General features: G+C 39.9%; 1 protein-coding gene across 2 annotated transcripts in view; it reads right to left on the bottom strand.

Annotated features, from left to right (window-relative positions):
* LRCH1 (leucine rich repeats and calponin homology domain containing 1) overlaps positions 1-15,772 on the bottom strand; it is a 189,304-nt gene that overhangs the window by 42,346 nt on the left and 131,186 nt on the right. For both annotated transcript variants that reach the window (XM_061170597.1, XM_061170596.1), the window contains exons 8-11: positions 12,893-12,995; positions 10,037-10,164; positions 5,997-6,064; positions 4,182-4,268 (exon numbers count right to left, since the gene is read on the bottom strand). In XM_061170597.1, the coding sequence (XP_061026580.1) occupies positions 4,182-4,268; positions 5,997-6,064; positions 10,037-10,164; positions 12,893-12,995 (386 nt within the window). The remainder of the gene's footprint in view (positions 1-4,181; positions 4,269-5,996; positions 6,065-10,036; positions 10,165-12,892; positions 12,996-15,772) is intronic.

Below are 15,772 nucleotides of genomic sequence, written 5' to 3'. Positions count from 1 at the left end.
ATAGACCCTAATACTCTCGATTTAAAAAATAAGAATTCATAAGCAATTTGATATGCATTTTACTTCTGAAATTGTCTTACAGTTTCTGAATTTCTGTGATTTTAAGAGCTGAACTTTTTTTTTTAAGATCTATAAAATAAGGAATTTCTATAAGTCATATACAAGTTATAAAGCTATTTTAAAAAGTAGGGATAAGTTCATATTATACATGCCCATTGAAAATGGTATCAAACCAACAGTCAGAAATCCTTAAGAGACGAAACCAACACAAAAGCAAAACAGGATAGCAATATTCGACTCAATTTTTTGATGGTAAGGTTGTGTGAAAGATAAAGCTCTAAAATTTAATCCTGTAATCAGCGGCTTGACTAAAACAAAGAGATCTGGATCTAGGAAATACGAGATAAAGGAAAACCTTAATGTGTACATAAACTTTTTATTACTATTATTCAAAAGCAGCTAGAAATAAGTGACCTCTTGAAGTGCCCTCTCTTTATTAGGACAAAGACAGGACTCTTTCTTTATCCCTATTACACTGGCACAAAGACACGTTATTATCAAGTTAGGATTGTCGTATTATAATATCTATTTCAGGATGTACAACAAAGATCTGCAGCAGCCAAATTAGTGGATTATTTTAGGGAGAAAAGCAAATCCCTATAAAGTTTTACAATGTAAATAATTTTAAAATAGCAATCCATAAAGACGCAAATCAACTATCCCTTGGAAGGTTACTCAAGGCTGTTTTCTTCCACGCCCACCATGCTGACTTGCTAGACATCCTTGGCGACTCTTTGCCTCAGACCTTTCCAAGCTGGAGAGGCATCTCCAGATCCTCAGTTCATCCCACTTCTCAGGAAAGATGATGCAACTGAGGTCGAGAGCGGGGAGCCACACCTTCCGGGTCACCCCGATCTTACACTTGGTCCCAGTCCCACATTCCTGGCCGCTGCTATTTCCATCAAACAAGGCTGTTCTTTTTCACTTTGGGGCTCACATAGTAATCTCGAATTTGTAAGAAAAGTTTATTGGAAAAGTAATACAAAAATGTAGAAATATTAAAACAATATAAAGTCTGAGCCCAAGTGGGGCCTTCTCTCTGTCACATCATGTCTTCTAGGCTCTGTCCTGGACTCACATTCCCTTCCCATTGATATGCTTGCCCTTGGGAACCTCATCCCCTTATACTACTTCTGTTATGGCAGCACCTTATGAAAGTAACTTCTAAACCTAAGTCTAGAAGCCCCAGACCTAAACATCTAGCCACTGAATGGACGTTGTCACATTGTCACCTTGGATTCCGCTCAGCAGGTCCTAAACTGACCCCAACATCCTCCTCCTAAAAACCTGCTGTTCCTCTTGGTTCCCCGCCTCAGATGGAGACATGAGGGGTCAGGTCTAAAACACCTTGGACCGTTCCCTCCCATCCTCACCATCCACTTCAAACAATCACCAGAGAACTACCACAGTACCTACCACTGTGTATCTACAATATTTAAAAGTATAAAGAAAAGTAGTAATTTAGAAATACCCACAGAAAAAAAATCCATCTTAATATGTTTCTTTCTAGTTTTAATTTTTCCTAAGCTTCTTATACAATTGGGACCTAATTCTATTTATATCGTTGGGATCAAACTTTATGCATTTTTTATTCTATTTATATCATTGGGATCAAACTTTATGCATTTTTTATACTTTTTAAAGTTAACATTATATAATGAGCAATCTAAAATATAGTGGAAAGTTTAAAAAACATTTTATTGGTCACATATTCCATCTTATTAATGACCAAAATTTAAGTATCTCCAAATTGTTAGATCATTTCCTTTTTTCCAAATATTTGCTATTAAAAACACCCCTCCCCTCACAATTGCTGTTCATATCTCTTTGTCCCTTAGGATATTTTTTAGAATTAATTCAAAAGTTTTATATCTATTTTTAGACTATGGCTACAAACTACAAGGATGCCTTCTGGAGTGGTTCTGCCTGTTTACCTTTCCACCAGCAGTTCACTTATTATTTCAAATCTTCACAACACTAAAAGATAAGTACTTATAGCCCATCTTATAGATGAGAAAACTGGGGTACAGAGAAGTTATATAACTTACCCAGATTAACTGGTATTAGAGCTGGGTTTGCAACCAGTATCTGGTTGATTAAGGTATGTTCTTCTCCAGCCATGCTATTTCCCCATTCCTTATAATTTCTCTCTCTCTCTCTCTCTCTTAGGATGTGAAACTCAGCTCTTTAAGGAACATACCTTGGTTAGGTGCTTACTAATAAGCCAGGCCCTGAGCCAAACATTAGGGAGAATTAACAACATGAATAATCATATTTTAAAACCATCATTACCTCCCCCTACATATAAAATAAAGTCTCAGCTCCTCCACACAGCATTTGAAGTCACGCCTGCATCCCTCCAAAAGGTCTCCCTGGTGAGTCTCAGTCCTGGCTGCACATCAGAAGTACCGGCAGAACTTTTAAAGAATAAAAACGGCCAGACCCCCAGCGCCACAGGTAGTGTCGGGCAGAGTGTCTGTGTTCTGAAACTTCTACAAATGATACTGAAGCACAGCCGGCATGGAGATCACCTTTGCTGCCTGAGTTTTTCCAAGCTGGCTCCATTCTTTTTGACCTCTGTACCTTTGCATAAGCTTTTAATTCAATCCAGAATTTGCCTTCTCCTTGAAAGTGCCAGCTATTAAAGGCCCAGGTAAAATACTCCAACCTTCAGGAAGGTCAGCCAAGCCATCTTCCCTTCTCCATCTGGGGTCAGGCATTCACTCTAGTTATTACTCTTCCCCTTCATTTCAAGCACTTAAATCAATTACACTTATAAATCACTACTCAAAGCAAAGTCTATTACTATAGTTTAAGTTCCTAGAAGGAAGAGATGTGTCTTGTTCATCTTTATATCCCCCAAGGTGCACACTGTAGATCTTTCCATGCTCTAAGCACTCAACTAATGTCTGCAGAATTGAAATGCTTTTCAAATCAATTGCTAAAGATTTCCAGCCATACTCAACCCGAGCTAAAACTATTCTTTTAGAGCCAGACAACAGTGGTGGTGTACTCTCACTGGCACTCTGGGACTCACTCATCACCCAGTTCATAAATTCCCAGAATGTGGTGTGATTTCCACGCTCACCATATTATCAATACAAGACCACGTTATCTTCACATTTAAATTCCCAGGATCCCTGAATAGTTTACCAGGGATAAGCTTCGGATCTATTTCTCTATCAATACGGTAGTTATTACCTGACACCAGGTATATTGCTTTACTGAAAAATATTTTGTCTGTGGGAATTCCATTATCCTCAGCTAAAACACCAAAAAATATACCTATATATAAAGTGCTTATTATTGATAATGACTAATTCAATTAAAAAACTATCTTGGGGCTTCCCTGGTGGCGCAGTCGTTGAGAGTCTGCCTGCCAATGCAGGGGACATGGGTTTGAGCCCTGGTCTGGGAAGATCCCACATGCCGCGGAGCAACTAGGCCCGTGAGCCACAACTGCTGAGCCTGCGCGTCTGGAGCCTGTGCTCCGCAACAAGAGAGGCCACGATAGTGAGAGGCCCGCACAACGCGATGAAGAGTGGCCCCCACTTGCCGCAACTAGAGAAAGCCGTCGCACAGAAACGAAGACCCAACACAGCCATAAATAAATAAATAAATAAATAAATAAATAAATAAAATTTAAAAAAAAATTATCTTGTCACCCAAATCTTTAGAAATATATGATTTAGTTAACATATATTTGGCACCACCAGAAATAAATATGGTAGTACTTGATAAACCAAGTCTTTGCTTTTTGGAAACTCTCTTATATTTCTCTATTCCAGGGGTTTAAACTTCAAGCTATATAAAATACGCACTTTTACCGTATTTCTGTTGTCTAAGAATTATACAAAAATTGCCCATTGAATTCCACAAAGGGTGAATGAATTTCATGAAGGGATGGAAAGCAGGGAATTGATCTCAGTCCCTCCAGAAGTTTGACTCTTTTACTTATGGATCTCGGGAAAACAGGCAGTTAAAATGACTTTTCTTTGTTAGTGGTTAGTGGTTAAGCCCATATTGTGTGTATAAATATCTTAAAAACTGAGATAATGCACTCAATAAATTAGTGTACATTACTGACACCTGAAACCTGGGCCAAGGAAAGACACACCTACCTGTTGGGATCTTGCAGCAAATCCACTGCTTCTCTCAGCTGTTCAATCATTGCTATATTCATGTCCTGGTCTTTGGATGAACTTATTCTGCAACACGAAACCAAGCTTCAGACTGAAAATGATCACTAGAACAGGAATAGCACCTAGGTTCTTAAGAACAAACTTATACAAATCCATCTGACACTGTAAAAATGATTTTTGACAAACTCAACATTTTAGTGAAGATGTGTCAGTACCCTGTGGGGTGGGCTGCCAGAGTGTAGCAGAAAGAGTTGGTGGGTGCGGGGAGCCAGCTAGGCTGTAAAGCAGCTCACACAAAGTCTCAATGCCCGTGGGCATCGCTCATCTGTAAAATCAGGGCAATGGACCGGCTAGGTGGTTCTCACACTGTACTTTCCTGAGCCTTACGGGGATCCACAGGGGTGCTCAGCTACGGCGGGTCTGCACTACTTCCAATTCCAGTTCAACCAGCCTGGCTCAGTTTTATTGCTTTCATACAATATGGGACTTCAGTGTGGGATTCTGGTTCCCAGTCCTGGCTCTTTCAGCAGCAAAATCACCTATGGTGCTTAAAAAAATATGCCAGCTCTGATACTCCTAAGTAGATCTGTCTGGGGCTTGGACATTTTCTTAAGCTCTACAGATGATACTGATTTACAGGCAGGGTTGGGAACAATAGATATAAGCTTGAGAATGGGGTTTCCAAAGCTTTACACAGTTTAAAAACTCTTTCCCTATAAAAGCCTTTTCCCTATAATTCTATGATCAAGCTAGTCCTCCTCGGCATCACAGAAATATATCCAACAAATAGCTGGTTATACTGGACAGTGGTTTGAAAGGAACTCTGCAATATTTTTAAAGGGCAGGGGAGATTTGATCACGGTTACTGCTTTCCACTACAGAATATAAGCCAATGTCTTTCTGTAAGTGGAGAAACTTTTTAACAATGGAGTAAATTCTCACTAAGGGGAAAACCCTCATGATGTTTGATGGACGGTCCAGGCCTACATGCCAGATCATGGAAAACAAAATCCTGGGAACCAAAAACCTACCCTCTGCCATATGGTCCAAACTCAATCCCCCTGAGTGGTAAACCAGTAAAGTGGTTTACTGTCTGTTAGACGGATCACTCATGCCCTCCTGTGGAAATCTTTATATGCAATAGAATAGAAGCGATGTCCATCTGGTACGAGATCCCAGCCCTCTGTAACCCTGGGGCAAGATAATCAATCTCCCTGTGCCTCAGTTTTGTCATCGGTGAAGTGAGGGATAACAATAGGACTTGTAGGATTGTTGTAAAGAGGAAATGAGTTACTACCTGTGAAGTATTTAGGACAGTGCCTGGCATGTGGTATTTAATAATTGTTAGCTATTACAACTATTAGACTTAAGACCAAGACATTGAGGTCTATGGTTTTCTCAGATCTTGAACTTGAAGACTCTGGGGAAAGAAGTGGGAACAGGACCACGTATCACTTTAGGTCCAGTTGTTGGTTTGTTCAGAGAAAGGAAAGTAAGCTAGAATCTCTAGTCTAGAAATTCTATCTAATTTCCTGAATCACATTCTACCCACAGCCTCAAATCAGATAAAACTCAAGGCCAAGGAACAGGTATGACCTGGCACAGTATGGCCCCAATACTATGACAGTAAGCATGAGACAGAGGAAAACTTGCAACTTCTGATCAATATCGTTGAGTAAGGTATCAGCTTGCTCAAAGAAAAGTGGACCAAAATTCTATCAGGACAAGGCTGCCACTCTGCTTGAAACATGAACTTCACAGGATGGTGGCTCATCACCAGCCTTCGGTACTCACATCCCCTCGGATGGCCAGTGCGTGTCCTCTTCTATCCGTAACAGTTCTTCACAGGCCTCAGTCCTTTCCTGTGGACAGAATACATGGGTCTTCTGAGAGCCACTGGCTGTAACAGTCAACAGTCTAAACCTGCCCTCATCCATATTCACAACAGCCAAAAGGTGGAAACAACCCAAGTGTCCATGAATGGATGAATGAAGAAAATGTAGTCTTTACATACAATGGAATATCATTCAGCTTTAAAAAGGACCGAAATTCTAACACATGTTACAACATAGATGAACCCTGAGGACATTATGCTAAATGAAATAAGTGAGTCACAAGAAGAAAAATACTGTATGATTCCACTTACATGAGGTTCCTAGAATAGTCAAATTCATAAAGACAGAAAGAAGAATGGTAGTTGCCAGAGGAGAGGGGGGAGGGGATTGGGAAGCTATGGTTTAATGGGGAAAGAGTGTCAGTTTTACAAGATGAAAGAGTTTTGGAGATGGATAGTGGTGATGGTTACACAACAATGTGAATGTACTTACCATTGAAGTGTATACCTAAAAAATGGCTAAGATGGTAAGTTTTATGTTGTATGTATTTTGCCACAATTAAAAATAAAATAAAATTTTTAAAAAGAAGAAAAGAAAACCTGGCCGAGGACTACAATACCTGTTAACTTAGAAAAGAGTCAGAAATGCAAAGCTTAACTCCATTCATTATTGCCCTCTTAGCACCTCCTGATGTTGACAGGTTCCTCAGTCGGGCTTGTCAGTCATATGAGAATGTGCATTCTGATGTTGGTGAGAGGAGCAGTGTGTGTGTGTGTGTGTGTGTGTGTGTGTGTGTGTGTGTGTGTGTGTGTGTGTGCGCGCGCACCCGTGCACACGCACACTGTTAACAAAAAAGTCTCTTAACGACAGAAAAATGCCTCAAATTGCATCTAATAGTTTTCACATGTACAACGTGCAGATTTCACTGAAATGCACCCCCCTCTTAATATCCCAAAGAAGCACTGTGGTGGGAGTATTTAGAAAGGCATGTCCCACTGTTGGAACTTCCATGCGAGTCTTTCCATTTTGATCTCTGACACAGAGAAGTGCTGCTTTAACTCAGCTGACAGCTAAAACGGAAGCCATCCCTGAATGGGCAAACATTCCCCTAGCAAGGAAGGAACAACAGACAAAAGGACTGTTTTCTGTGTCAAAGTTCTGACACTTCATTAACTAACTCAGGCCCAGCCAATTCTCCAGATGTGTCACAGAAAATAAGTCTTTTTCTGAGGAGGTATCTAGCTGCATGATGTCAACCTCTGGCTTGAAAAACACTCAGACTTTTTCTATATAGATTATACTTTTAGTGCATAATAAAATCAATATATAAATTACTGTGCCTCTACCCAAATGCTAGTGAAATTCATGGGTGAAAATATACTACAAGAAACAACCAAGAAAACATGTTCTTATCTCTTCCTGTTGGGTTTCAACTATAGGAGCCATGGGTATTTCCTTCTAATTTTCAGTTTCATAATAAAAAGTAGCCAATAGTAGAAAATATACTTTTTTTCAATATGCAAAATAGAGGTATACCGGGTTTCTTTTGCTAAGTTAGATGGTGACACAGTTGATACACATTATTCATGGATTCCGTATTTATGAATTTGCCTCCTTACTAAAATCTATTTGTCACCCCAAAACCAATACTCGTGGTGCTTTTGCAGACACACGCAGAGCTTGGCGAAAAATTGGAGTTCCCAACCCCAAAATGCAATTTCCAGTTGAAGCTGAACAAGGGAGCGAGCGACCTGCTTTCTTGTTTCAGCTCTCAGACTGTAAAAAAGTGTCCTTTTCAGAGCCTATTTAGTATCCCATTTTCACACTTCTGTGCCTTTGGTTGGTGATTTTGCTGTTTAAAATGCCCCCTAGCATAGTACTGAAGTGCTGTCTTATCCTAAGCACAAGAAGGCTATGATATGTACTGTACCTTACAGAGAAAACACCTGCGTTAGGTAAGCTTCCTTCCCGCATGAGTTAACGGGGCTGCTGGCCGCAAGTTCAGTGTTAATGCACTAACAGTACATATTAAATAGGGTGTCTTGAGACAGAAATACACATAAAACCAGGTTATGTATTGACCAGTTGACAAAAATGTGTGACCAGAGGCTCGTAGGAACCTAACCCTGTATTTCCCGTGGGGGCAACAGTTCAGGATTGGATATTTCAGTGTTTGAGGAAACTCTATCGAATAGAACTGCTGTGAATAAGGATCAACCGTAGTTACAAAACCACAAGATGCTTACTCAGTGGAGAGAAAACAGGATTATATAAAACACAGAACTCTTGATCGTCGAGGACTGAGTAGTTCAGCACACTGGTTGGCAGTCAAACACATTCTCACAGACTTTAAAAGTGATGCAAGTCAAGGGTAAAATGGGCCTGAATTGCAGCGTACAACTTTTAATTGTAGATTTATGTTTTATTTTATGATTAGCGTTCTTCTCCACTCGCCAACGGAAGCCTCTTGTAGGAACTCAGGAAACATTTGCTGTAGATTTCTACACCCCATTTGCTCCCCTAGATTCTACCCACAGGACCCTTGCTGTACAGCAGCCATTCCCATGGAGCCCTGTGCATCCTGAAATCTCTAAATCTAGAAGAATTTGCTTTTTTGAAACAAGATGTTTTATTTTACTAATCACTTTAATTGCTTTCCTTCAACGCTTCCATCTTTACTTTAGACCCTCAGCTTAAGATAAATTCTTTATAAAAGAAAGACAAAAGCCCAGTTTTCCATGTTTTGCTGACGGACTTGTCTCAGAGCTGATAGACAGGCATCAAATCTGGGAGAGCCTTGTGAGAACCACTGCCTGGAGAGTCACAGGATGAAGTTTTTACTTTAGGAAAATGTCTGGCAGCGGCAGAGGCGGGATGCTGGATGCTCAGCTGGGGTAGGAGGGACTCCTGCTGTCATAAGAATAAGCAATGATAAGGCTCCACTGAAGTCATGTCAGTGGAGGTGGAGGACAGAAAGGAGGCAGTGGGTGTGAGATATTTTGAAACAAGAACTGATGGATTTATGATGGATTAAATATACAGAATAAAGAATTAGGTTTTCTACAAATGTATGTCGTATGAGAGGTTCATTATTTTTGTCTTGAGTACACCAGAGTCTCCTACAGTGTACGATTCCGCTGTTTTCCTCCCAGTTCCCTTGAAGGTGATGCCCAGAGACGTTAGTTGAGACAGAGCCCAGCCATCCTAACACCATCCTCAGGAAATAAGAACCAGCACCTAGAGACCCCGGGCCCGACTTCAACACAGTAACTCAGAGACCATCGTCTCTCACAAGCCACAAGGAACCTGAATTTTACCGAAAGGATTATCTTCGTGATCCTTGGGTGCCACGACCTGAACCAAAAGGACCGGCAGAAACATACCAAGGCACCTAATTGTGTCACAAAGTGGAACCTTAACTACCAGGTTTATAAAGGGCTAGTTTTTGTCTCGTTTTTGCCGCTCCTATGATGAAGGTTTGCCTGATAATTTAGTGACTTCATCTAACATTTCAACACCTCAGCGCCACTATACCTGTTTATGAATGTGTCCTCAGAGTGACCCTTCTAAAAAGGGAAGATGTTCATTTCCAGATTTTAAAAGTCTCCATTTTTCTTCTTTTACTATGAATATACTCCCAAGAAAAACTTATATACCTAGAATATGTTGAAAAGCATGTGAAACTTTGTTTTAGCTTTTACTGGATAGTCATGGTAATTCTGATAACTTATACAATGCACTGACTACCAGAGAGCTGAGTAATTTCTGAATACAAAAGAAAATCATCCATATACACACACAAATAGAGAGGTACGGATGAAAGGGACAAGCTCCTAATATCGGCAAATAAACATGTTGGACTTTTGAGAAGATGTTATAAAGGCCCAAGGAAGGTGGTAGCAAGCTGACATTTAAGGTGATGGATTGGTAACCTTGAACATAAATTCTAAGGCGCCAAACAGAAGTAAATAAGTTAAAAAATTATTATCCTTCACTTGCCTTAATATAGTTTATAAATTCCGAATGGAGAACGTCTGTTCCATGGGAAAATTGGTCTCTTTCTTCTCCTGAGTTCTCATTGTCACTCACAAGGGAAGGCGCTGGTTGAAATTCCTGATGAAATTCCCCTATTAGGAAAACATAAAGAAAGATAGAAAGCATGATTTCATAAACAGATGAGCAAAACATAGATGACTCTAAAATACATCACCTAGTTTTTCAATCTTCTCCCTGACCTCTTCTGGAGGTATATGAATGACCCAAGTTTTCTCTTTCCAAAAGGATGTGAGGAAAAGGTGAAAAAAGGAGGAAGAAGAGGAAGAAAAGTAAAAGAAATGGAAAACCCCAAATCAAATGAACTTAAAAGTCAAGGCCCCTATATGGCTTAGTTCCTTATGAAAGAAATGAAATTTCCTCTAATTTCTTTTAAGGAACAGAGAATAGAAAGTATAAAAGAGGGCTTTCTGTGCTCTCAGCAACACGTGACAAGTAAGTATTTCAAACTCAAAATTCAGTAGTTACCGAACAACTACTAAATGGCAGGTATAATACTAAACATTTTGGGGATTTAGAAAATTAGTGAATGGGACTTCCCTGGTGGTGCAGTGGTTAAGAATCCGCCTGCTAATGCAGGGGACATGGGTTCGAGCCCGGGTCCGGGAAGATCTCACATGCCGCGGAGCAACTAAGCCCGTGTGCCACAACTACTGAGCCCGCGTGCCACAACTACTGAAGCCTGTGTGCCTAGAGCCGTGCTCCACAACAAGAGAAGCCACCGCAATGAGAAGCCTGTGCACCGCAACGAAGAGTAGCCCCCGCTCGCCTCAACCAGAGAAAGCCCGCGCGCAGCAACGAAGACCCAATGCAGCCAAAAATAAATAAATAAATTTATTTAAAAAAAAATAAAAATTAGTGAACAACTGCAAGAAAGGGCGTGGGAAAGGACTAAAATAAGGACCCCAAAGCATAACAACAAAAGAAGTGACTATGATGAGGACCACATGGAGGGGAAAGCACAGTCAGAGCTCATCCAACACGTCTGTGTTCTAGATGGTGCAGGAGAGGTGAAAGGAGGAAAAGCAGATCTCTTCTCTCTGATCTGGACACTAGGAAAGAAACAAGTAGGGCCACATCACCTTCAAGGACTCCTAGCCAGCAAAAAATACCCACTTCTAGAACAGAGGGGAGAAAAAGTGGTGACAAATGATATAATTCGTTTATTTTTAAAAATTTGCCTAAAACACTACCTCTTACACTGCATATACTGTTACAAAGCTTATCTAAATTAATAAAGTGGCAGTCATATTTTTGCATAACGTATACAGTTATATTTGGGGACAATGTATGGTTCCAATCATCATCTCAGATAAACAAATGCTAACCTTAAAAACCTGAGCATAGGGCTTCCCTGGTGGCGCAGTGGTTGAGAATCTGCCTGCTAATGCAGGGGACACGGGTTTGAGCCCTGGTCTGGGAGGATCCCACATGCCGCGGAGCAACTGGGCCCGTGAGCCACAGCTACTGAGCCTGCGCGTCTGGAGCCTGTGCTCCGCAACAAGAGAGGCCGCGATAGTGAGAGGCCCGCGCACCACGATGAAGAGTTGCCCCCGCTTGCCACAACTAGAGAAAGCCCTTGCACAGAAACGAAGACCCAACACAGCCATAAATAAATAAATTAATTAAAAACAAAACCAAAAACCTGAGCATAGTAAGTGAAAGCAAACACTAGAGTGTGAGTTGGTTTAAACAGTTTTCCCATCACTAGGGAGAGCAAGTCAAACTATTAGGGAGATAAACTGCATATTAATCTAGTTCTATACTATCCACACGTCATCAAACAGCCTCTGCCACAAATGTAAACATTACATTTTACAATTTACTTAAAAGTCACTGAATAAACAGAAGCAGTCAAATTACTGTCATAATGTAATCGAATGAGGGCTACTCACCAAGATATGAAGTGTATTACTAGGATTTTAAAGTAGGCAAGACGTAGAGTGTTTAGTGGTCATCTGGTGATTATCAAAGAATCACAGACTTTTAGAGCTACACAAAACATTACAAATCACCTCATCTAATCATCTTATTTACAGGTGAGAGAATTAAGGTCAACTGACTTGTTCAAAGTCAAGTAGATTCCTGGGCACACATCCCATCTACATTTCCCACCCTTGCATGTAGTTAGATGTGACCCCTAGGCCTGTGAAAGGCCCAGCCCACGCTTTCTGCGTGGCTGGTAAAGTTCTGTTTCTCTAACTGGGAGCTGGACCCTTTGTTCCCATTCCTAGAGCGAACCTCCATGCTCTTTCCCCTTTAGCTTGAAACAGATGGACTTGGAAATATAAATTAATATAAATTAAAGATGGTAGAGTCACCAGATAAAAGGAACTTGGGTTCTTGAAGCACTGAGTGGAGGAGAGTTGCCTGGGAATCACTAACTCCCCTTTGGACTGACTTTGGATTGTGTTAAGTCAATGAAATTTGGGGATTTTATGTGTTACAATAGCTAGAGTTGTCCTAAATAGTATATCTACATATCAATATTTTTTTCCAATAATGGATGTAAAGAGTCTTAAATAAATCTTCAGAATGAGAAGAGCTCTACTATTACTAGCTATGTGACCACTGGCATGTTACTTAAACTGAGGCTCACCTATAGAATGGAGATGATTAGCGTTATCCATCTCAGAGTTTTGCATTTTAAATGAGATGACCTTCATAGATTAGCACAGTGCCTGGGGCATGTGAAATGCTCAATAAACATTAACTATTACTGTTGCCATGTTTCTGCATATTTTAAACACAGCATTTGAAACTTAAAAACAAGCTCTTTCTCCCCATCCTTCATTCTCAGACCTTTAACTGGACTAAGGCGATGGCAGGAGTCCTCCTTGACCTGTTCTTCTTCCATGATATTTGACATTGGCACATTGAGGCTAACGGTGTCTTCATCAGAAGGCTGAAAAGAAACAGGACACTGACTCATTCAAGGGAGAAGTGTTATCAATATAGATTAAGAGAATGCTATGTGATTTAAAAAAAAAAACATACTGTGATTCTCACAAACATACTACTGAGTGAAAGACACCAAAGGACAATGCCACTTGTATAAGTTCAAAAATGGGCAAAACTAATCCACGGTGTTTCAAGTCAGGATAGCGGCTGCTCTTAGGTTAGGGGGGTGGGCGCATGATGGGGGCTTTCTGGGTGGCTGGTAAAGTTCTGTTTCTCTAACTGGGAGCTGGTTATGAGTGTGTTCACATTGTCAAAATTCATCAAGCTAACACTCACGGACTTCTCTGTACATATGTTTTGAGCTGAAATTTTTTCAGGTACCTGATGATATTTTCGAACCTAAGAGCCATAGTCAAGGCACTGAGAAGGACTGGGTAACACCTGAGAGAACAAAGAAATAACTGGAAATACACTACCAAACCAGCCCTAAGTCTAATCAATCGCTTCAATAGTAATGGTGCTCTGAGATCTGACAACACAAATTTACCAAAACTATATTAAGGTTTCATGTGGCCAGTCACAGGGAGCAGGCAGTCAGCCTCTGGGACAACATCTCATTTATTTACAGTGCATCTTACACGCAACATCAAGCTTCAGTTTATTTCCCTGTCTAGGCTGAGGAAGCTGCTTTAAATATGTAAGAAGCTGCTTTAAATATATAATATATAGTACTTAAAAGGAACAGGGGTTCTGTGCAGTTTTCAGAATAATGCTTCGATTTAGTAATCAGAGTTAGTTCTCCCTGGGGGTCTTGTTTCCCACACTAACTGATGAAGTTTATTCAGATAATCTATGATTCTGTCACAAATGAAATATGAAGCCTCATTTATTTTCCTATGTCTCCGTTTTAGCGTCGCTATTTCATGAAAAGCTTTTCGAATCACAGGGATCAGGAACCTCCATAGAGCACGTTTCTGTGGCTTGCTTCTGAACTCCTGAGGCTATAATTTTTCACAGTACAGTGTTCGTTTACTTTTGGACACGTGCACAGATTGTTCAGAAACTGGCAGAAAACAAATGTGCATTTCATTCATTACACAGCTATTCACTGAGCCTCCCATTTTTTTGCTTGTTTATCTGAGTGACAAATGCTAAATCAATCAGAGTGACAAACGCTAAATCAACCAATGGCAACAGCCAAAGAAAGGAATGAGGTGTGATTTCTGAACCCCACAATGAGATGTAAGTAGGAAGCAAGACTGACTGACCACAGATCATAAAATATTTGCCAAATAAAGTGAAAATAGAAAGCTACATAGAATAATCCAGAACCCTTATCCTTGTAAAAAAAAAAAAAACATTTCTAGGAGGTGTTCTCAAGTAAGGAGGCCACAATGCAAGACAAAAAAAAAAAGCCAAAGGGAAAATGTATACACTTCATTCTGTTGAACATAATCCTTTCTGTCGTCCTTCCTTCCACCCTCCCCCCATCTTAAAAACTTATTAGCAAAATTCCAAGATATGCATCTAGTTAAAAGGAAGAAAATAAACCCTTGGCCTCCTTTTAGAATATTAGCATCCTACTTATACTAAGTGAGAACAAAAGGATAATGAAGTTCTTTGTGTAATGTTTTATTAATGAACTTAATTATCCTTAGAAGACAGATAAAGGATAAAGCAGAGTCTGTTTTAATTTAACAGAAAATAAGCTCGGGTGAGTAATTTCTGAAACAAAGGGCTATTTCAGGGGACTTATGAGTTTTAATAAAGTTAAGGGAGTAGAATTAAATACAACTTATAAAGCAATGTGTTGAGTATTTTCTCCCCCAGGGAATCATAGTAAACTATTCATGCAGGTTCATGAGGGTAATTTTATTTTATTGATACTGGCCTTCTTTTTCTGCCTACTACTCTTCTTCCTTTTGAAATATTCTGTATTAGAAAGATTTTAAGGTATCCTAGTGCTTTATGAAGTATTTTGTGGAAAATAAATTCGAATATCTTAGCTACATATTAAACCTCAAAGGCCTTAAGAGAACGGGGAAAAGGCAAATTTCCTGGACTTACATACAGTAAAAATGTGGATTTCTTAAGACAGGGTAATTGACCTACTAAGTACATCTTCAAAGAGTATTACAATGTTTCAAAACTCAATAACCACAAAAACTCAATAAGTTCCCTCAAAAAAGGAAGGCCTGATAATATATACATACCCTACTCCAGCTATCCCTCCTAGCTCTGCTGGTCAAGAAACCCCATTTAATGGTTTATTAGTGAAAGATTTGGGGGAACCTAATAGACTATAAATAAGATAACAAATGTTCTAACTGAGCTATATATAACCACTTTACAAAGCTCCAGTGTGGGAGGCCTCTTAGCTCACAAATAACCAAACTGTTATCCAATTATCTGAAAACAACACAATCTAAGAATTTCAGGAAAACAAATATTGATATAAAAATTATGGCTACTCAAAAATGCATTTCCTGTGGGTAAAATGCAACGTACAGTTACAGTGGGAAGCAGCCGCATAGCACAGGGAGATCAGCTCGGTGCTTTGCGACCACCTAGAGGGGTGGGATAGGGAGGGTGGGAGGGAGCTGCAAGAGGGAGGGGATATGGGGATATATGTATATGTATAGCTGATTCACTTTGTGATACAGCAGAAACTAACACACCATTGTAAAGCAATTATAGTCCAATAAAGATGTTAAAAAAAAATGCAATGTACATTTGATTCCTTAACATTTATGCAGGCATATAACAACTTTTTCCTAAGTT

This window comes from Eubalaena glacialis, chromosome 16, assembly GCF_028564815.1.
Source record: "Eubalaena glacialis isolate mEubGla1 chromosome 16, mEubGla1.1.hap2.+ XY, whole genome shotgun sequence".
Taxonomy (NCBI): Eukaryota; Metazoa; Chordata; class Mammalia; order Artiodactyla; family Balaenidae; genus Eubalaena; species Eubalaena glacialis.
Note: the sequence above shows the minus strand (reverse complement) of the source record. Positions and strands in the feature narration are given on the sequence as shown.